The sequence below is a fragment of the Myotis brandtii genome, unplaced genomic scaffold, assembly GCF_000412655.1.
Source record: "Myotis brandtii unplaced genomic scaffold, ASM41265v1 scaffold106, whole genome shotgun sequence".
NCBI lineage: Eukaryota > Metazoa > Chordata > Mammalia > Chiroptera > Vespertilionidae > Myotis > Myotis brandtii.
The window spans coordinates 31204-53871 of NW_005353584.1; the positions used below are offsets into that span (position 1 = coordinate 31204).

The 22668-nt window shown below is 40.1% G+C and overlaps 1 protein-coding gene across 1 annotated transcript in view; it reads right to left on the reverse strand.

The window, feature by feature from the left end:
* Positions 1-6830: 6830 nt before the first annotated feature.
* LOC102260652 (leukocyte surface antigen CD47-like) overlaps positions 6831-22668 on the reverse strand; it is a 115555-nt gene continuing 99717 nt past the window's right edge. Inside the window, exons 5-7 of the mRNA XM_014540918.1 lie at positions 9023-9130; positions 7926-8018; positions 6831-6952 (exon numbers count right to left, since the gene is read on the reverse strand). Of these exons, the coding sequence (XP_014396404.1) occupies positions 6831-6952; positions 7926-8018; positions 9023-9130 (323 nt within the window). The remainder of the gene's footprint in view (positions 6953-7925; positions 8019-9022; positions 9131-22668) is intronic.

A 22668-nucleotide genomic window follows, 5' to 3' on the forward strand; every position in this document is an offset into this window, starting at 1 on the left:
TGTGAATTTTGAGACACCCTTTATGTTCTTCTCAAGTGCACATTGGACATTTTCAAAGATAGACCAAGTATTGGTTCACAGGCAAAGTCTCTTTAAATTCAAGATGTTAGAAATCATACCAAGCATCTTCTCATATCACAATGGCATAAAATTAGAAATCAACTACAATAAAAACAATGAAAAAAATCCAACATTTGGAGGCTAAATAGCATGCTATTAAACAATGATTGGGTTACCAAAGAGATCAAGGAAGTAATAAAAAGCATCATGGCAACAAATGACAATGAAAACACAACAATCCAAAATCTATGGGACACAGTGAAAGCAGTCTTGAGAGGGAAGTTCATAGCTCTATAGGCCTACCTCAAAAAACAAGAAAAAATGGTAGTAAATTTTCTAACCCTATAGCTTAAAGAGATAGAAAGAGAGCAACAGGAAAAGCCCAGCCTAAGCAGAAGAAAGGAAATAATAAAGATTAGAGCAGAAATAAAAAACATGGACACCAAAAAATAAAAATAAACAAAAACAAGAGCTGGTTCTCAGAAAGGATAAACATAGCCAGGCTCACCAAGAAGCAAAGAGAGAGGACCCAAATAAACAAATCAGAAATGAAAGAGGGGAAGCAACAACCGATCCCACATAAATACAAAGAATTATGAAAAAATACTATGAACAACTCTATTCCAACAAAATGGACAACCTAGATGAAATGGACATATTCTTAGAAAAATACAAGCTCTCAAATCTCAATCAGGAAGAATAAAAAAACCTGAATAGGCTGATACCACCAAGGAAACTGAAGCAGTGATCAAAAATCTTCCAGCAAACAAAAGCCCTGGTCTGGATGGCTTTACAGGGGAGTTCTACCAACTATTCAAAGAAGAACTAAAACCTCTCCTCCTCAAACTATTCCAAAAAATTCAAGAGGAAGGCACACTTCCAAGCTCTATGAAGCCCGCATTATACTAATTCCAAAACCAGATAAAGACATCACACACAAAAAAGAGAACTACAGGCCAATATCCTTGATGAACATAGATGCTAAAATCCTCAACAAAATTCTAGCAAATCGGATTCAGCATTAAATTAGAAAGATCATACATTATGACCAAGTGCAAATTATTGTGGGGATGCAAGGATGGTACAATATCCACAAATCACTAAATGTGATATATCACATAAAGAAATTGAGAGACAAAATCACATGATCATATCAATTGATGCAGAAAAAGCATTTGACAAAACCTAACACCATTTCTTGACAAAATCTCTCAGCCAAAGATGGAATAGAGGGATCATACCTCAACATAATAAAAACCTTATATGACACACCTACAGCCAACATCATACTCATGGGCAAAAACTAAAGTCACTTCTCCTAAGAACGGGAAGAAGACAAGGATGCCCACATTCACAACTCCTGTTCGACATAGTACTGGAAGTGCTAGCCATAGCAATCAGACAAGAAGAAGAAATAAAAGGCATCCAAATTGGAAAAGAAGAAGTAAAACTGTCCTTATTCACAGATGACATGATATTATACATAGAAAACCCCAAAGACTATATCAAAAAACTACTAGACCTAATAAATAAATTCAGCTATGTAGCAGGATACAAAATTAATACCCAGAAATCTATTGCCTTTTTATACACCAACTAGAGGCTCGGTTCACAAAATTTGTGCATGGGGTTAGGGGGTCCCTCAGCCCCCGGCCTGCACCCTCTCACAATCTGAAACCTTTTGGGATATGTCTGACTGTCAGTTCAGGCCTAAACTGGCAGTCCAACATACCTCTCACAATCCAGGACCGCTGTCTCCTAACTGCTCATCTGCCTGCCTGATCGCCCCTAACCACTCTGCCTGCCTACACGATTGCCCCTAACCTCTCCCCGGGTGCAGGGCCAGCCACAGTGAGGAACTGTGGTATTCTGGTCTCTGGTCATTCTGGTCGTTCCACCATTTCTGTTGCTGGGCTTTTATTATACAGGATAATGAAATCAGAGAAAGCGATACTAAAAAAAAAAAAATCCCACTTACCATTGCACCAAAAAAATTAAGATATCTAGGAATAAACTTAACTAAGGAGAGGAAAGACCTGTACTTGGAAAACTATAAGACATTGGAAAAAGATAGAGGAAGACATAAACAAATGGAAGAATATACCATGTTCATGGATTGGTAGAATCAACATCATTAAAATGTCCATACTACCCAAAGCAATCTACAGATTCAATGCAATCCCCATTAAAATAATAACAGTATATTTCAAAGATCTAGAACAAACTCTCCAAAAATTCATCTGGAATAAAATAACAAAACAAAGAGCCGCAGCAATTCTGAGAAAAAAGACCAAAGTTGAAGGGATCACAATACCAGATATCAAGCTACATTACCAAGCCATGGATCTCAAAACTGCCTGGTACTGGCACAAGAACAGACATATAGACCAATGGAACAGAACAAATAACCCAGAAATTGACCAAAGCCATATTGCTCAATTAATATTTGACAAAGGAGGCAAGAGCATACAATGGAGTCAAGACAGTCTCTTCAATAAATGGTGCTGGGAAATTTGGTCAGATACATGCAAAAAAATGAAACTAGATCACCAACTTACACCATACACAAAATCAAACTCAAAATGGCTAAAGGACCTAAAAGTAAGACAAAATAACCATAGATATCCTACAAGACTCCATAGGCAGCAAAATAGCAGACATACGTCATAGCAATATCTTTACTGACACAGCTCCTAGGGCAATGGACTAAGGAGAAAATAAACAAATGGGACTACATCAAAATAAAAAGCTTCTGCACAGCAAAAGAAACCATCAATAAAACAACAAGAAAGCCTACTGCATGGGAGAACATATTTGCCAATGTTATCACCCAAAATTTACGGAGAACTCATACAACTTAACAAAAGGAAGATAAACAATCCAATCAAAAAATGGGCAAAGGACTTAAGTAGACACTTTATGAAAGAAGACATACAGAAGGCCGAGAGACATATGAAAAAATACTCAAAATCACTAATCATCCAAGAGATGCAAATCAAAACAACAATGAGGTCCCATCTCACACCTGTCAGAATGGCTATCATCATCAAATCAATAAAAGACAAGTGCTGATGATGATGTGGAGAAAAAGGAACCCTCGTGCACTGCTGGTGGGAATGTAGACTGGTGCATCCACTTTGGAGAACAGTATGGAGTTTCCTCAAAAATTTAAAAATGGAACTCCCATTTGACCCAGTAATCCCACTTCTAGGACTATATCCCAAGAAACCAGAAACACCAAACAGAAAGGATATATGCACCCCTATGTTGATAGCAGCACAATTTACAATAGCTAAGATTTGGAAAGAACCTAAGTGCCCATCAGCAGATGAGTAGATTAAAAAATGTGGTATATCTACACTATGGAATACTACACTGCTATAAAAGAGAAGGAACTTTTACCATTTGCAACAGCGCAGATAGAACTGGAGAGCATTATGCTAAGTGAAATAAGCCAGTTGGAGAAAAATAAATATCACATGTTCTCATTCATATGTGGGATATAATGATCAACATAATTTGATGAACAAAAATAGACCCAGAGACAAATGGCAGGGGAGGTGGCGGTTGGGGTTAGAGAGCAACCAAAGGACTTGTATGCATACATATTAGCATAACCAATGGATACAGACACTAGGGTGTGAGGGCTTGCCCAAGATGGGAATGGTTGGGGGGGAGGTCAATTGGGGAAAAAGGAGACATGTAAAACTTAAGATAATTATATTATTATTATCTTAAGTTTATATATATTCATGCTTACCAAGAGGGTAAGCATGAAAAAAAAACAATTCTTTTCTATTTATTAAAATCAATCCTCAACCAATTCTCCTTTTCCATAGCATAAAAAGGTTTATGCATTTTAAAACATACAGCCATTTTCTTTTAAACTAGTCTATTTTCTAAACGTTTCAGTATTTCATTAGTTACAAATACATTTTCTTGATCCTAAGTTGTAAGAACCAACCAAAAGTCTTTCCAAATTATAATATACTAGTGGCCTGGTGCATGAAATTTGTGCACATTAAAAGGTGATTAATTAGAGGAAATATTTTAATATTGCTATTTTCCCTTTCTCTATAATAGAAGTGTCAGAAAAGAAAGAAAATTAGTAAAATGTATATGAAAATCTTCCTCCTGTCAGAGTTTGGGGTGCACCACAGGACCCAGAGTCAAGTCCCCATCCACTCACGTGTGCCTCAAAATCGCATGAGACCCAGACCCAGCCGCTGCCCCCCCCCATTGGGCTAGATCCAGACCTTGCGGGTCCCACCCTTGTCAAGCCCCGCCAGGTGGGGGGCGCAGCCTAGGTCCCCTGGCCTGGCACCAGGGCAGGGGGGCACAGCCTCAGGTCCCTCAGTCCGGGCCGGGGCAGGGGGCATGGCCTGAGGTTCCCTGTCAGGCCCTGCAGGGGAGGGGGAGCGGCCTGAGGTCCCCCAACCTGGCGCTGGGGTGGGGTTTTCGGTCTGAGGGTCCCCCGTCAAGCCCTGCTGGGCAGGAGGGGGGGTGTGGCCTGAGGTCCCCCGGCCTGGTGTTGGAGTGGGGGGCACCACCTGAGGTCCTCCGGCCCAGCACCAGGGCAGGGGGCGCACCTTGAGATCCCCCGTCAAGTCCCGCTGGATGGGGGGCGTGGCCTCAGTTCCCTTGGTCTGGCGCCAGGGCGGGGGGCATTGCCTAAAGTCCCCCGGCCTGGCACCAGGGCAGGGGGCGCAGCCTGAGTTTCTCCAGCCTGGTGACGGGGCTGGGGGAGCAGCCTGTGGTCCCCTGGCCCAGCACCGGGGCAGGGGTGTACCTTGAGGTCCCCTGTTAAGCCCCTCCAGGGCAGGGGCATGGCCTCAGTTCCCCTGGCCTGGCGCTGGGCGGGGGGCGCGGCCTGAGGTCCCCTGGCCTGGTACCAGGGTGGAAGGTGCAGCCTGAGGCTCCCTGTCAAGCCCCAATGTGGGGGGGGCACGCGGCCTCAGGTCCCTGCTCATTGCTCCTTAAGGCTCGTTATGGGAACTCGGCCTCAGCTGTGGGTGCAGCCATCCTTGTGGTAGGGGGATGGTTAATTTGCAAGTTTCTCTCTTATTATATAGGATTTGGAATTATTGGCAGAGACTAACAAAAACAAAGTTGACTTACCAACAAATATATAAACTAATCCAAGTAATGCCACTAAGGCTGTAATACCCAAGCCTGAAAGCAGAAGAGAACCATGCACTGGGATGCACTCTGCAAAAACATATAAAATTTTATATTAGAAAATCACATGAAATAACTGAACTTCTTAAAAGAATCAATAACGGAAATAACATTAAGTTTTAGAAAGAGTAATTATTTTTCTCATTTTCAAGAAACAAAAATTGCTGCCCGGCCTGTGTAGCTCAGTGGTTGAGCATCAACCTATGAACCAAGAAGTCATAGTTCAATTCCTGATCAAGGCAAACCCTGGTTTGTGGGCTCGATCCCTAGTTGGGGGCATGCAAGAGGCACCCAATCAGCGATTGTTTCTCATCATTTATATTTTTTATCTTTTTCCCCCTCTCCCTTTTTCTCTGAAATCAATAAGAATATATTTTTAAAAAGAAACAAAAATTACCTACATTTGTATACCCATTATTAACTCAGTGCAATGATTCCAAATTCCTTTCCCTGTACGGAAAGAAGAGCCGTTGCTTGCATGGCATGTACCTTATCAAGTCTAGACTAAAGGGAAATAGTCTGTGAAGCCTAAACCTCCACCCAAATGGTTCTTTTAAAAGCTCATCCACGAATACAGGTGTGGCAGTTTGGCCACTAAACAATCAGCCAATGTGGAAAGCACTGACCTCAGTAGGGGAAAAATGAGTGAAAAAATGAAAAGCTCACAACACTAAATGCTGGCATGAATGTAGAGCAACAGAAATGTTCATTCATTGCTGGTGGGAATGCAAAATGGTGCAGCCACTTTGGAAGACAGTTTGGTAATTTGTTACAAAATTGATATTCTTAACATACAATCTAGCAATTGCACTCCTTAGTGTTTTCCCAAATGAAGTTGAAAAAGTATGTCCATACAAAACGTGCACTTCTATATTGTGTGTCTAGATTTGTGATTTTATAACAAATCAATACCTTTCCCTGTTGGGAAAGCAATCAAGATGTCCCTCAATAGGTGAATGGATAAACAAACTATTGTCCATTCACACAACTGAATATTATTCAGTGCTAAAAAGTAAATAAGTTATCAAGCCACCCAAAGACATGGAGGAACCTTAAATGCACACTACTAAGGGAAAGTAGCCAATTTGAAAAAGCTAGATACTGTATGATTTCAAGTATAAGACACTTTGGAAAATGCAAAACTATTGAGGCAGTGAAATGATCGGGTGGTTGCCAGTGTTTCAGAATAGGGAGGATGAATAGACAGAGCACAGAGGGTTTTGGGGGCAGGTAAACTTTTCTATATGATATTCTATGACTATGGTCCATGTCATTATACATTTATCAAAATCATAGACCATACAACACCAAGACTGAACCCTTATATAAACGATGGACTTTGGGTGATAATGTTGGGCCAATGTTGGTTCAACAGACTGTAACAAATGTACTACTTGGTGGGAGATGTTGATAGAGGAGGAGGCTGTGAGTAGATGGGGTAGAGGGGGATTCTGTATTTTCCACTCCATTTTGCTGTGAACCTAAAATGCTATAACAAATAAAGTCCATGTATTTAAAACAGAATAAGAAAGACAACGAAAAGGAAAGAGAAAAAGAGCTTTAAGAGAATTTACTGGTAAGAGAGAAATTGTTTAGAGAAGATTGTGACCCTCACCTGAGACACAGAGGCTTAGTCCGACCACAGAGAGAACAAAGCCCAGCACCTGAAGGATCAATATGGTGATACTGAAGGAGGACATCCCAATAGCTGGAGCTGCAAGGAAAAAGCATGTTGCAAGTGTTTAAGAAGCAATCACTTCCACTTGTATTTCGTACAGTCAAGGTCAGTATCCTAGGACCGAAGACTGACTCTGGAGCTCCGTGTCAGGTGGTGGCTGCTTTCCCAGTGACCTAAGCCATCTCTCTCCACTCCAGCAGTCAGCTCCACATTCACACCCTCAGCAGCCTTTCATTTCTGCAGGGAGCTGAGCTGCATTGGCAGTTTTTACCCCAAATCTTAGAACAATGCTGCTTTTACCACACGTGGGTATTTCACAATAGGAGTGGCTATTAGCAGGGCCTCATCACATGCACACAAAATCACTCTGATGGAGAACCACTGTGCAAGCATAACCCCTAATTGTGATTTTAGAACAAATTAATACCACCTTAATATATAACAACCCAGAGATAGGCTCTCATACCAAGAGTTAAATGTGCAAATGGAAAAAATAGATTCTTTAATAATAAAAATATTTAGTGATTTAACCCAAAAATGGAGTGAAAAATGTTACCAATTATAGGTTGTTGGATAATAACGTATAACTTGTAAAACTCAGTGTTAATATTTGCAATAACTCTTTATGATTTACAACCCTATTTTGTATAACTAGTTTTTTAAAGAGAGTTTTAGCAAAAGAATGAGAATGTTTAATATTTACTTATAACTTCAAAATCTGAAATAAGAATATGAAGATCATCATTAAGAAATTATATAGTATGATTTTAAAAATCCATTGGCTGGCATTAAATATGTCTCTGAAAATCACTTTTTATAAAATAACTAAGTTAAAAACCTAATATAACATTAAAATTAATCCATTTTGGGAAAAATTTTCACTAAGAATATCTAGGGAGATAAACCAACCTTTATTGTATTATAAAAAAATGCAAGAATTATTTCAATTAAAAAATGCTGCTTTGTAAATCAAAAAGGGAACAATCATGCTAAAACAATAAATACTTACCTATCATAAACATAGAGATCTGAAGTAATATTAATATTACTGTAGAAACTACAATTAAACCAAGTCCACTGGTCCTCTTTGTTGAATATTCACCTATTGATAAATAAAATTAATATTTAAAATATTTTCCTACATACTTCCTACTCTGTGGAAAGATAAAGTACTTAATTTATTAAATGTAATCATCTCAATACTACTCCTATAAACAGCAAAACGTTTAAAAATAAATGCTTCCTCTAAAACCTCACGCAAAATAAGTGACAATATTTTTATTTAAGACCAAACTGAAGACATCTAAATGTCAACATCTAAGTCTCAACTAGTCAAAACCTTCAACTGGCTTTTCCTCCTTCTTAACTACCTTGGAGCCTCTTACCAATCCCTTCATTTGCTATATTCAATCTGTCCTAAAGTCAAAATAGCTATTCTTTGTAGCTGTCTTCTTAATTCATCTCTTTCCTCCCCACACCCTCACTAACTTCAGCTGCAAAGAGAACTGCCAAATTTCTGTTCCTAAACATTACACCCAGATTGTATTTTGTTAATAAAAGGTAGGCTTTCTACATCTACACTTCGAGTCCCAGCCTATCCCTGCTGTTCTTTCCATGTGCTGCATACCCTTATTCCCAAATCCCATTCCCATCCCCCAAAGGCAAATGCAGTTTCAGATTGATTTGTTTCCCATGTTCATTCCCACTTCCATGTCTTGCCTGATGAAGTTTGCCTTTGGAATGGTTAAATGGTGGCTCCAAACATAAGCCTACCTCCTAATTCCCGGAAGCTGTGAACGTTAATTTATAGAGCCAAAGCGGACCATTACATTATATGAATTAGTTTAGGTTCTTGAAAGAAGGAACTTATCCTAGATTAATGAGGTGGGGCCTAAATTCAATGATAAGTGTCTTTGGAAGAGAGATGCACAGGAGTTTTAAGAGTGGAATTGGAGTTATGCTGCCACAAGCCAAGGAGTTGCAGGTTGCCAGCAAACACCAGAAAATGGAAGAAGCAAGGAATGGATTCTCCCCTAGAGTTCCACGCCCCACAATGTTCTCAACCTTATCAACCATGACTTCCCTCATAGTAACTGCACATCTTACCTGGGATGAAGAAAACGGCTCCAACAATAACTAATATACTGAGAACTAGTCCAGCCACAGATAAAATGATGATTTTCTCCTTCATAATATTGGAATTATATTTAAGTACTTGAAAGAAAAAAAACACACAAAGAATTCCATGAACTCAATCTCAAGAAGTGAAGCCATTTCTGTAACTTAAAAAGTGCAGACACAAACTGATAACTTCCTATAATTGAACAACCTTTCAGGAATAACTCAGTTGTATAATGTGCAGCCACCTCAAATCTTTTTCATAAGTCCATCAATGACTAAATAGTGTCACAGCCGTATAAATATGGATGCTGAATTTACGGATGATGCTTTTATTATCTTACAATTTAAAGATGAAGTCATATACACCATGCTTTCTCAATTGGGCCATTACTAACATTAGGGCCAGATAAATCTTTATGGTGGAAGGGGGCTGCTCTGCACATTTAGAAGGTTTAGTAGCATCCCTGCCTCCCTCCAAACTGCATGCCAGTAACAGCCCCAGTTGTATCAATTGTGAAATGTCCCCTGAGGAGTAAAACTGCCTCAGCCTTACAACTGATATAGATAATGCTGATGGGAAATAACTGGCTAATTGGTAATACTGAGAAAAAGAGAACTTTGTTCCACCTTACATAAAATGATAAGCATCTGGAAATCTAGATATTTTATTTTGAAAAACTAGAATAAAATTGGACTAATCACACCCTCTTGATATCCTGAAGGGAATGCTTAAATTGTCCAATTAAAATCTCTCTATATAAAACCCTAATATGCAAATAGACCAAATGGCAGAACAACCAAACAACTGATCACTATGATGTTTGCTGAACACCAGGGGTCATGCGCTGAATGGTGGGGATTGGCAGCACGTGGCAGAGCACAGAACATGTGGGGCATTGGCCGTTGCACGATGGTGGAGCAGGTGAGCAGGGATGCCAGACCAAGGTGGGGCACTGGTTGCTGTCACTGGGGCAAGCCTCTGATGGTTACTGAAAATTCTTTGCTCCTGTGCACCAAGGTCCCGCCGGGTGCTTGCACCTGCTGTCCACATAGGAGCTGCCATTCATATTCGCTGCCAGCACCTGTTGCTAACCGCAATCGCTCAGCGCCATGAGTGGGTGCAAGTGGTGGCTGCAGGCAGGCCCCGATCGCTCCTCAGGGCTTCTCTGCCTCCCCCTGCTTTTGAGGGGCGATCAGGACTGGCAGCCACCACTGCATGGACTGCCAGAGCCGGCCCCACTCGCACCTGCAGCCTGCGCCAGAACCGCTACTCGCATCGGCTGCCAGGTCCCAGCGCCATTCCTGATCGCTTGGCACTGTCAGCGGGTATGAGTGGTGGCTGCTGCCCCAGTCGCCCGCTGAAGGCTCCTCCACCTCCCTCTGCTCCTGAGGGGTGATCAGGGCAGCAGCCACCGCTTGCACCTGCTGACAGTGTGGAGTGATTGGGGCCAGCGCCAGCAGTGGATGTGAGCGGGCCGGTGCTGTCAACCTGTGAGAGTGGGGGTGGTGGGAGTGGGGCTACCGGTAGACAAGGGACCAGGAAGGGCCAGGCAGGGGCACAGAAGATGTGCTGAGACCTGCCTCTGTGCCCACCGCAGCCTAGCAGCCCACAGTTTCTTTCAAGGTGCACAAATTTGTGCACTAGGCCCCTAGTAATTTTATAAAAATAAACTACAAATACTCAACAGGACTCATTGGCCCTATTTTCAAGTACCTGGTACCTTATGAAAAGAATAATCTAATGGATATGTCTAAAAATATTATTTCTTTTACTATATCTTCACCTTAGGGGTGTTGTTTTGATTAATTGTAAAATTAACTTTTTACCATAAAAGTTGTTCAAAGTAACCTAAAAACAGACTTAGTAGCAGAGAGAAACAGTGCATGACTGAAATTCTATTTTGTTTTATCCAGGCCACAAATTAGTATCTTGAGAGGGCAATTTAAAAAAATGTTATATTTAGCATTAAATTTGCTTCCAATAAAATGACAAACAGATTAAATACAGTAAGAACAACAAATAGTCCCCTAAATGACCATGCTAACATCTATTTTAAGGTATTATAACCAAAGGTTATATGATAACCAATGGCACCTGAAACACTACATATTCATACTTTAGATTGTAAACCTCCACTTTATTCTCATTAGGGGGGATGGAGAGGTAATCAATCATCAATCCTGAAGCTGAGTAACTGAAATCCACACTAATCAGCAAAGAGTGAAAAACAATATGGCAAGTTCCCCAAGCTTTCATTTGATCAATCCAGGCTTGGAACTTACCCCTCAGTTGCATAAGTTGTGACCATGACTCAGTCACGTCCCTGACTTAGAATAGGGCACAGATTCCCTATTTTCTAGACTCAAACACTAGTGAGGATAAAATTCAGTGTATAGGTTACAAAAGGCATAGACATAGATAGAAAAATAAACTTTCCAGTGGTTCTCAACCTTCCTAATGCCGCGACCCTTTAATACAGTTCCTCATGTTGTGGTGACCCGCAACCATAAAATTATTTTCGTTGCTACTTCATAACTGTAATTTTGCTACTGTTATGAATTGTAATGTAAATATCTGATATGCAGGATGTATTTTCAGGGGTCACGACCCACAGGTTGAGAACAGCTGCCTAGACATATGTCAAGTTTTTCATTCAATTCAATGCATATTGTTATCTAAATAGAGCTTGAAAGTTCTACAAAAGGGTTATGAAACAGAAGCTGTTTCAAATGCACCTCACAATTAAACATTTAAAAGACACTCTCCCAGGCTTAATTGAATGCATAAAAGAACTACTAAGATCAAGCAGCAAGAATTCACCTTTAGGGTACAGTAGAAGTTCATGCAAAAAGGCTGACTTAATAAGAGTTTGATTCTCATATAAAATTCAACCTCTTCAGGCTTACCAACAGTAACAACAAAAATAAAACACCATAAAATACTATGATTGACAGTGTTTTACTATAGAACAACCTTTTCAAAACCTTTGCATATAAATATTGGAGGTAGTTTTAGTTTCTGTTGATGGGTTCAACTACTAAATATTTTCAAGGCTACTTCCAACTCCCATAAGTTAAGCAACTATTTCTAACAAATATATTAGTGAAATATACTTAAATAATCACAGGCAGTGAAAGAGGATCTATCTCCCTCCATGTTTTGTTTAGGGAATCATTTAAAATTAGTTTCTTTTGACTCACTTCCTTTGCCACAGTGGCCACATTTTAGCATATCCCACAGAAAGTGGGGAGAAGGTATTTTGTAGTCCAGTTGTCATTTTTTTCAGTGTAGAGAAAAGGGTTTGCAATCTGATATATACACCATAGAACTCAGTAATCACAAGGAACCTTTTTTGGTGATCTTTATTTGTCCTTTAATAGGTATATTTATCCTTATTTGTCACATCTATAAAAATTTTAAATATAAACAAAGAAAATAAATTCAAGTAACTCCACAAACACTTGGCATTAAGATAAAGATAATTTAATGTGTTCTTTTAAAAAAATATATTTTATTAATTTTCTTACAGAGAGGAAGGGAGAGGGACAGAGAGTTAGAAACATCGATAAGAGAGAAACATCGATCAGCTGCCTCCTGCACACCCGCTCCTGGGGATGTGCCTGCAACCAAGGTACATGTCCTTGGCCAGAATCGAACCTGGGACCCTTGAGTACGCAGACTGACGCTCTATCCACTGAGCCAAACCGGTTAGGGCTTAATGTGTTCTTAATGGGCTCTTATCAAACTTCTTAGTATGATTTTCAGGCTTTTTGGCAAGACTATGTAATTTTAAAAATATCTATGCTTTAAAACATTCCCCTCAACTAAAAGTATTGAAATCGATACAGAAAATAAAATATGAGAAATAGCATTATTTACACATTTTAAATACTTTTAAAGCACTGTTTTAGATTACAACAAAATTTAGAGGAGGTAAAGACCACCCCCCTATACTCCCTGCCCCCACACATGAATAACTCCCCCATTATCAACATCAGCCACCAGAATGATGCAATTTTTACCAAGATGAACCTACATTGACATATCATAATTACCCAAAGCCCATAGTTTGCCTTAGGGGTTGTACATTCTATGGGCTTGGGCAAATGCAAAATTACATCTATCCATCATCATAGTATCATACAGAATATTTTCACTGCCTTAAAAATCCTCTGTGCTCTGCCTATGCACTCTGCCTGCACCCACTTCCAGGAATGACTGATCTTTTCATTGTTTCCACCGTTTTGCCTTTTCCAGAATGTCTTGTAGTTGGAAACATACAGTATGTAGCCTTTTCAGATTGGCTTCTTTCACTTATTAATATGCATTCAAGATTTCTCCATGTCCTTTCATAGCTCGATAGCTCATTTCTTTTTGTCTGGGTGTATCACAGTGCATGTTGCCACTCACCTACTGAAAACATCTTGGTTGCTTTCAAGTTTTGGCAGTCATGTATAAGCTGCTTTAACTATCCATGTGCATAAGTTTTCAACTCCTTTTGGATAAATACCAATGAGCACAATTGCTGTATCATCATATAAAAGATAATTTTGTAAGAAATTGCCAAACTGTCCTCCAGAGTGGTTGTACCATTTTGCTTTCCCACCAGCAATGGAAAAGGTTCCTGTTGCTGCACATGCTCACCAGCATGTGGTGTTGTCAGTGTTTACATTTTTTAAAATATATTTTATTGATTTTTTTACAGAGAGGAAGGGAGAGGGATAGAGAGCCAGAAACTTCGATGGAAACATCGAGCTGCCTCCTACACCCCCTCTACTGGGGATGTGCCCGCACCCAAGGTACATGCCCCTGACCAGAATCGAACCTGGGATCCTTCAGTCTGCAGGCCGATGCTCTATCCACTGAACCAAACCAGTTAGGGCAGTGTTTACATTTGTAAACAAAACTTATAACCTTAGTGCTACCTGACACAGGAAAACCAAAATCATTGGGAGACAATATTAGATTTTTGTGAAAAAAATTAAAAATTCTAAAGTTTTCCTTTTTATACTATCTATAAAATAACTAAATCTAGCCAGCTACATCTCAGAGTGAGCTAGGTTGCTTCCTTCATTTATTCTACAAATATTTACTGTGTAGTTACAATGTATATGACCTTTTATTAGTCCATCTCAACCAAATCAAGTAGATGACTTTATTCAAGAATTGATTGAGCACCTACTGTTTGATGATCACTATTCCAAGTGCTGCCTCAAGACCCTTAGTTCTAATGTGTGAGTGAAGTATGTGTGTTTGGGGCAGGGGAGGAGTGACCAGAAGTGTTACTCCCAGATCTTCCACAGTTAAATAAAAGGTGCAGGGCTGCTCTAGCCTAAGAAAATCCCTTTTTGTAATCTTCAAGTTCATATGATTGAAGAAATGGCATGTCCCTCTAGTCACCTGAAGAAACAGCTAATGACAGCGACCACGCCATCTTGGGAAACAGAGCTGCTTGAGACTAGGATCCTGGCCTCAGCACCACCCAGTCTGATCTCAGACGCATACCAGGACCCTGCAGCCACTGGGGACAGAGACCTGCGACCACAGCTACAGACCTGCGGACACCAAAAGTGCGGAGATCCCCGCGGTAGTAACTGAACCCACCCCTTGCCGGGGCCTCAGCTCTGCAGGAACTTTGGCCTGGAAGTGCGCGAGCACCTTGGAACTGATCCTGCGCGGCGCTCGGGCTTCTCAGCCCTGGGCTGGGAGAAAACGCGCCCGCAGCACCAGGAACTAATCCTACGCGCACTGCCAGCTTCAGAGCCCTGGGCTGGGAGCAATCGCGCGAATGGGAATTTGTCTGCCTAGCACAGGCCCAGGGACCCCGTTTCTCGGGCTGGGAGTCGCGGGAACGGGAATTTGTCCGCCTAGCACAGGCCCAGGGACCCCGTTTCTCCGGGCAGGAGGCAGCACCAAGCACCAGCAGTGTGACTGTGTTTCTTATCACCTGCGCCTGAGATCCTGATTCCCTGTGCATTCATACTAAGAGCCAGTGAATCCAATTCCTGGTGCAAGGGCACACAGGGACCCTGATTCTCAAGGCGAAGTCGCGCAAAGCAACAGAGACTCTGATACTGGACTCTTGGGGAACTCTGACTCCTGGCGCATGCTAGGGGGCTCTGGTTTTCAACACGCTCCAGGGGGGTCTCTATTTCAGCACGGTGCAGGCAGGGTCCCTAATTCTAAGGGCACATACGAGGCCACATTGAGCGCTGGCAACACTGACTCAGAGCGAGCCTGGTTCCCACCAACCAACAACAACCACACATCTTAGTGTCAGAGCTCTTCAGTGACACTAAGGTGGTGGGAGGCTCCCACTGCACACGGCCCAGGCCCACGCAACCCGACCTTTGATCCATCGGGAGATAAGCAGAATGAAGAAACGACACAACACCCAGAGGAAAGACAATGAGGAATCACCAAGAAAGGAAATTAATGAAGTTGAAGCGTGCAACATGACAGAAAAAGAATTCAGAATAATGGTTGTACAATTCATTCACCGGATGGATGAGAAAATCAACAACCTATGCAAGAATCAGGAAGAAATGAAAAGTGATATAGCTACAATCAAAAACACCATGGAAAGTTTCAACAGCAGGCTGAAAGAAGCAGAGGACCGAATTAGTGAGTTAGAAGATAAGGCAGAGAAACAAGCTCAATCTGAACAGCAACTGGAGAAAAAAATTAAAAAACAGGAGGAGAGCCTAAGGGAGCTTCGGGACAACATGAAACGAAGTAACATACGCATAATAGGGCTGCAAGAGGGACAAGAAGAGCAGCAAGGATTAGAAAATCTATTTGAAGAAATAATGACAGAAAACTTCCCAGATATGGGGAAGAAAAAAGTTACACAAGTACAGAGAGTCCCAGGCAAGATGAACCCCAAAAGACCCACACCAAGACACGTCATAATAACGATGGCAAATGTACAAGACAAAGAGAGAATCTTAAAGGCTGCAAGAGAGAAACAGAGAGTTACCTACAAAGGATCCCCCATCAGATTATCAAACGATTTCTCAACAGAAACACATCAGGCCAGGAAAGAATGGACAGAAATTTACAAAGTGATGCAAAGCAAAGGACTGAATCCAAGAATACTCTATCCAGCAAGGCTATCATTCAAAATTGAAGGGGAAATAAGAAGCTTCACAGACAAAAAAAGGCTAAGGGAGTTCATCACCACCAAGCCAGCAATGCAAGAAATGCTAAAGGGACTGGTGTAAAAAGAAGAAATAAAAAGCCCAGAAAGAAAACAGCCACACAAAAAAAGAAATGGCTACAAACAAGTACCTTTCAATAATAACTTTAAACGTAAATGGACTAAATGGTCCAATCAAAAGACATCGAGTGGCTGAATGGATAAAAAAACATGACCCATACATTTGCTGTCTACAAGAGACCCACCTCATTAAAAGGGACTCACACAGACTGAAAGTGAAGGGATGGAAAAATATCTTTCAGGCAAATGGAAATGAAAAAAAAGCTGGGGTAGCAATACTTATATCCGACAAAATAGACCTCAAAGTGAAGGCCATAACAAGAGATAAGGAAGGCCACTTCATAATACTAAAGGGATCAATACAACAAGAGGATATAACCCTGATAAACATATATGCACCCAATGCAGGAGCACCCACATACATAAGAAAACTCCTGGAAGACATCAGGGGAGAGATCGACAACAATACAATCATAGTAGGGGACTTTAATACACCACTGACATCACTGGATAAATCTGCTAGACAAAAAATCAGCAAAGAAACAGCAATCCTAAATGACTCACTAGATCAGATGGACTTAATTGACATCTTCAGAACACTTCACCCCAAAGCAACAAAATATACGTTCTTCTCAAGTGCTCATGGGACATCTTCAAAAATAGACCACATATTGGGTCACAAACAAAGTCTCCCCAAATTCAAGAAGATTGAAATCATACCAAGCATCTTCTCAGACCACAAGGGCATAATATTAGAAATAAACTACAATAAAAACAACCCAAAATACTCAAACACTTGGAAGCTGAATAGCATGTTATTAAATATTGATTGGGTTACCAATGAGATCAAAGAAGAAATTAAAAACATCCTGGAAACTAATGACAATGAAAACACAACAATCCAAAACCTTTGGGACACAATGAAAGCAGTCCTGAGAGGGAAGTTTATAGCTCTACAGGCCTACCTCAACAAACAAGAAAAAATGGTAGTAAATCATCTAAATCTACAGCTCAAAGAATTAGAAAGAGAGCAACAAGAAAAGCCCAGAGTGAGCAGAAGGAAGGAGATAATAAAGATTAGAGCAGAAATAAATGACATAGAGACCAAAAAAACAATACAGAAAATCAATGAAACCAAGAGCTGGTTCTTTGAAAGGATAAACAAGATCGACAAACCTCTAGCCAGGCTCACCAAAAAGCAAAGAGAGAGGACCCAAATAAACCAAATCAGAAATGATAGAGGCGAAATAACAACAGACCCCACAGAAATACAAATGATTGTTAAAAAATACTATGAACAACTCTACTCCAACAAACTAGACAACCTGGAGGAAATGGACATATTTCTAGAAAAATACAACATTCCAAAACTTAATCAGGAAGAATCTAAAAATCTCAACAGGCCAATAACTATGGAAGAAATTGAAGCAGTCATCAGAAAGCTTCCAGCAAACAAAAGCCCAGGACCAGACGGCTTCACAGGGGAGTTTTACCAAACATTCAAGGAAGAACTAAAACCTATCCTCCTCAGACTACTACAAAAAATCCAAGAGGAAGGAACACTTCCAAGCTCATTCTATGAAGCCAGCATCACCCTAATACCAAAACCAGGTAAAGACAACACAATGAAAGAGAATTACAGGCCAATATCCCTCATGAACATAGATGCCAAAATCCTCAACAAAATCTTAGCAAATCGGATCCAGCAGTACATCAGAAAGATCATACACCATGACCAAGTAGGATTTATCCCAGGGATGCAAGGATGGTACAATATCCGCAAATCAATCAACGTGATACATCACATAAACAAATTGAAGGAAAAAAACCACATAGTCATATCAATTGATGCAGAAAAAGCATTTGACAAAATTCAACACCCATTTTTGATAAAAACTCTCAGCAAGGTGGGAATAGAAGGATCATACCTCAACATAATAAAAGCCATATATGACAAACCCACAGCCAACATCATACTCAATGGACAAAAACTAACACCATTTCCCCTAAAAACAGGAACAAGACAGGGATGCCCACTCTCACCACTCCTGTTCGACATAGTACTGGAAGTATTAGCCATTGCAATTAGACAAGAAGAAGAAATAAAAGGCATCCAAATTGGAAAAGAGGAAGTAAAACTGTCCTTATTTGCAGATGACATGATATTATACATACAAAACCCTAGAGACTCCATCAAAAAGCTACTAGACTTAATACATGAATTTGGCAATGTAGCAGGATACAAAATTAACCCCAAGAAATCTGAGGCATTTCTATACACCAATAGTGAACTTTCAGAAAGAGAGATTATAAAAACAATCCCATTTACCATCGCACCAAAAAAATTAAGCTACCTAGGAATAAACTTAACTAAAGAGGTAAAAGACCTCTACTCAGAAAACTACAGGACGTTGAAAAAAGAGATAGAGGAAGACATAAAGAGATGGAAGAACACATAAAAGATAGAATGCAGGTTGTGGTTGATGAAATCTAGAGCAATTAGCAGGTCATTTTGAAGATCAAATGATAGCTATCATCTTAGTTTACATGAAACTCTGAAGACAAAATTTGATAAGCCCCTATAGACCAACATATACCACAGTCTAGGAACAAAACCCCAAATTCCAATAATTAAATGCCTGCTCAAAAACATGACCTTTAGATGTTCCCTCACTAAGCAGTTAGTGAGTTGATGATGATACAAGAAGGCTAACCAGTGAGCTGTGATGCATCTCAGATAAAAAATAAATCATAGCCCTCACTGGTTTGGCTTAGTGGATAGAGTGTCGGCCTATGGACTGAAGGGTCCCGGGTTCAATTTTGGTCAAGGGCACATGCCTGAGTTGCAGGCTCGATCCCCAGTATGGGGCATGCAGGGGCAATCGATCAATGATTCTCTCTCATTATTGATGTTTCTATCTCTCTCTCCTTCTTCCTTCCTCTCTGAAGTCAATAAAAATGTATTTAAAAAAGAATAAATCATAAAGGGTAGATATGTGTGATTTTATTATTATAGTGCTATTTTTTAATAACTTTCAGAAAGTCATTTTAAGATTATTTTGGTATTTATTGAGCTGAAAATCAATATTGTTTTCAATGCAGGATAAATCATAGATGATAACTTTTAGAATAAAATTACAATTTCAAATTTTAATATTATTTAATTAAATTTAAAGTACTATTTTTAAAATACTTAGAACACTCAAAAAAACAAACAAAACAAAAACAGAAGCATTCGTGGAAATAGTGCTGGAGAAAAAGGAATATTAATGCTAATGATAACCTGGTTACTTGCTAGAAGACAAGTAAAATAATATAATAAACTCCATACACTGTCCAACTTGCTTTGGTGACACAGTTTTGTCAAAATAAATCATAACTAGAAATTATATTCTCAGTCTACAAGACACAGAAACAAAAGAGCCCAGCCTTTGTGCAGCAAGCATCTTGAATATAAAATGTTAAAGAGAAGGCTGTCCAACACACATTTCTTGGTTACAAATGTTCCCTGGTCTTGTGGATGATACCATAACTTCAGAGTATATGCAGCAAGTTGGGGTGTTTGAGTTTGGAAAGGGTCAAAAGAATAGCAATTAATGTCTATAAAAGAGTATATTGCTGCGCTATGGTTTCCTTCAGTTCCTTCTAAAATAAAATCAGTGTTATTTAATAGGAGATTGTGATAATTTTGTGGATGAGACCAAGAAAAAGCTCTGAGAGTTCAATATTATTTAATAAAATTCAGAGTAAATTTAATAACAAAGTTCTATCATTAGGTGCCATCAACCAGAATGATTCTTTGTCATAATATTTATGATGAGGATATTTTAGCTTCTTAGATAGAAATTTCCCAGTGTCCATTAGTATATGTCCTCATTTCTTCGAAATAAGTTTTCTAACCTACAAAGACATTCCCTGTTCCACTACTTCTTTAAAATGCATGTACATGGACCAATTATGTTCAATAGTAAGCTAGTCCTCAAGTTTGATCTCAAGGAGTTAGCAGGATCTCAAGGCTGTTGTGATAGAGAATGTTTTCCTGGAACTTCCAACAGTGATTTCTTCAGGACAGCTACCCAAACACCTCTGAGTAGTATCTAAAATCCCTGTGAAATAATTTTGTGCAAGAACTACACAATTAGGAAATGAAATGAAAGATGCTTACATTGTACAAGTTTGAAATAAATTACAGCAGTCCTGGCTTTTCAAAGTTCTGATATACATGAATTTGAGATACCACCATTTATTTAGTTAAATAATACAAGTCCCCTAAAATCACAACTCAAATTTCAGTCCCACAATATATTCATTGAGTGATTGCATAAAGTGCAAACTTCACTGCCATCTGTTTAGTTGTCCACAAATCATTACCTAAACAACAGATGTGCATCATGATCAGTAACCAATCCTGTCACTTCTTTTAAAGACTGTTGGGGATGGTCATTGCACATCTGCTATTCCCCTCATGCACAGACAGCAAAGCATATGCTGTGCTACCTCCTGTTGCCCAGTGATAAACCACTGTGACATTTCACAACAAATCATCAAAAGAGGAAACTGGGCAATAAAAGTGAAAGTGCAAAAAAATGAAAAGTGATAATGCTGAAAGTGAAATTCTAATAGAACATAAATGACATCACAGAAGAAAGAGCTAACTTGGGAATGTCAATGCTACTGCTATGCAAGAGACTCTAGATATGCAGCCAAGGAAACTTAGTAAATGTGAACTTATTGGCATAAATTAGGACACAGAGGAGGTTGTGACACAAAGAATAAGGATGTCCCATAAGAAGTGACTCTGGCCCTGGCCAGTGTGACTCAGTTGGTTGAGCTTCATACTGTGCACTGAAAGGTCATTGGTTTGATTCTTGGTCAGGGCACATACCTGGGTTGTGAGCTCCATACCCAGTTGGGGTGTATGGAGTATATGTGGAAGGCAGCCAATCAACGTTTCTGCTCTCTCTCTCTCTCCCTCTCTATCCAAAATCAATATTTTTAAATGGACACAGACAGTGGGGCGGTGGAGGCTTGCCCAGGGTGGGAATGGCTGGGGGAGGGGGTCTATGGAGAAAAAGGAGACATATATAAATCTTTAGACAATAAATAATTTTAAAAAGTGACAGGAAAAAAAACTTTCCATGAAAAGAAAGCTTAGAGATAGTTTATGACACCAAAAGTACAAAAACTAAAATGCCGGAAGCTGATCTGAACTTAGAAGAAGTACGACAACTAACCAAGCATAGAAAGGATGCTTGCTTTGTATTCAGAGTTATATGACAAGAAGGCAAGCATTGTTTAAATCACTCTTGATAAAACACTTTCAATGTTTGTAATGTTTTAATTTACCATGCACTAAATATTCGTTTTATTATTGATTCATTTCCTAATAGAGTTGTTACTGAGAGTTAAAAATTATTTTTTCAGAAAATAAAAGGAAGCATCCCATGGATCTCTTTATGTTGTATGACTTCACAATGTAGAAAAAAATGGGCTGAGAGAACCAAGATGGCGGCATAGGTAAACACCGGAGTTTGCTGCCTCGAACAACCACTTCAAAAATACAACTAAAAGACAGAAAGGACATTATCCAGAACCACAGGAAGGCTGGCTGAGTGGAAATTCTACAACTAGAAGGAAAGAGAAAAGCATACCGAGACTCAGAGGAGGCGCAGTGCGGAAGTAAAATACTAAGGTGCAGAGTGCATGCGGAACGGGCTGGCGGCTGAGGGCACGGTTGTCGTTTTCAATCGGGAGGGAGTCTCAGGCTCTGAGCTCCAGTTCTGGGCGAGTCTCTACAGACCCAGACTCATACGGGAGAAGCGGGACTGTCTTGCACCAGAGGTCACCATCCAGTTTGCAGCTCCGTGGAACCATAAAAGACACACTCAGGGGGCAGACTCAGTGAGCACCAAAGCACCAAAGCCGCAAGTCTTGCCCCAGAGGGGTGTCTCCAGCACAGAAGTTCTCCCACTGCAGACACAGCTGATTCTCACAGCCAATTGGCCTGGAGGTCAATTCCTCCCAGTGATAACTACAACAATCAAGGCTTAACTACAACAAGACTGTGCACAAAGACCACAAGGGGGTGCACCAAGAGTGTCTACCTCAGGTAATTGGGACACTTAGCACAGAAAGGCACTCTATCGACACAGCGAAGCATAAAAAATGCCGAGACAAAGAAACAGGACACAAACGACAGAATTGGAGGAAAGCAAACTGCTGGATATAGAGTTCAAAACCACACTTTTAAGGTCTTTAAAGAACTGTCTAGAAGCCGCCGATAAATTTAATAAGGCCCTCGAAAAGACTGGTGAGACCGCCGATAAATGTAGTGAGATCCTCAAGAAATCTAGTGAGACCCTCGATGTTGTGATAAAGAACCAACTAGAAATTAAGCATACACTGACTGAA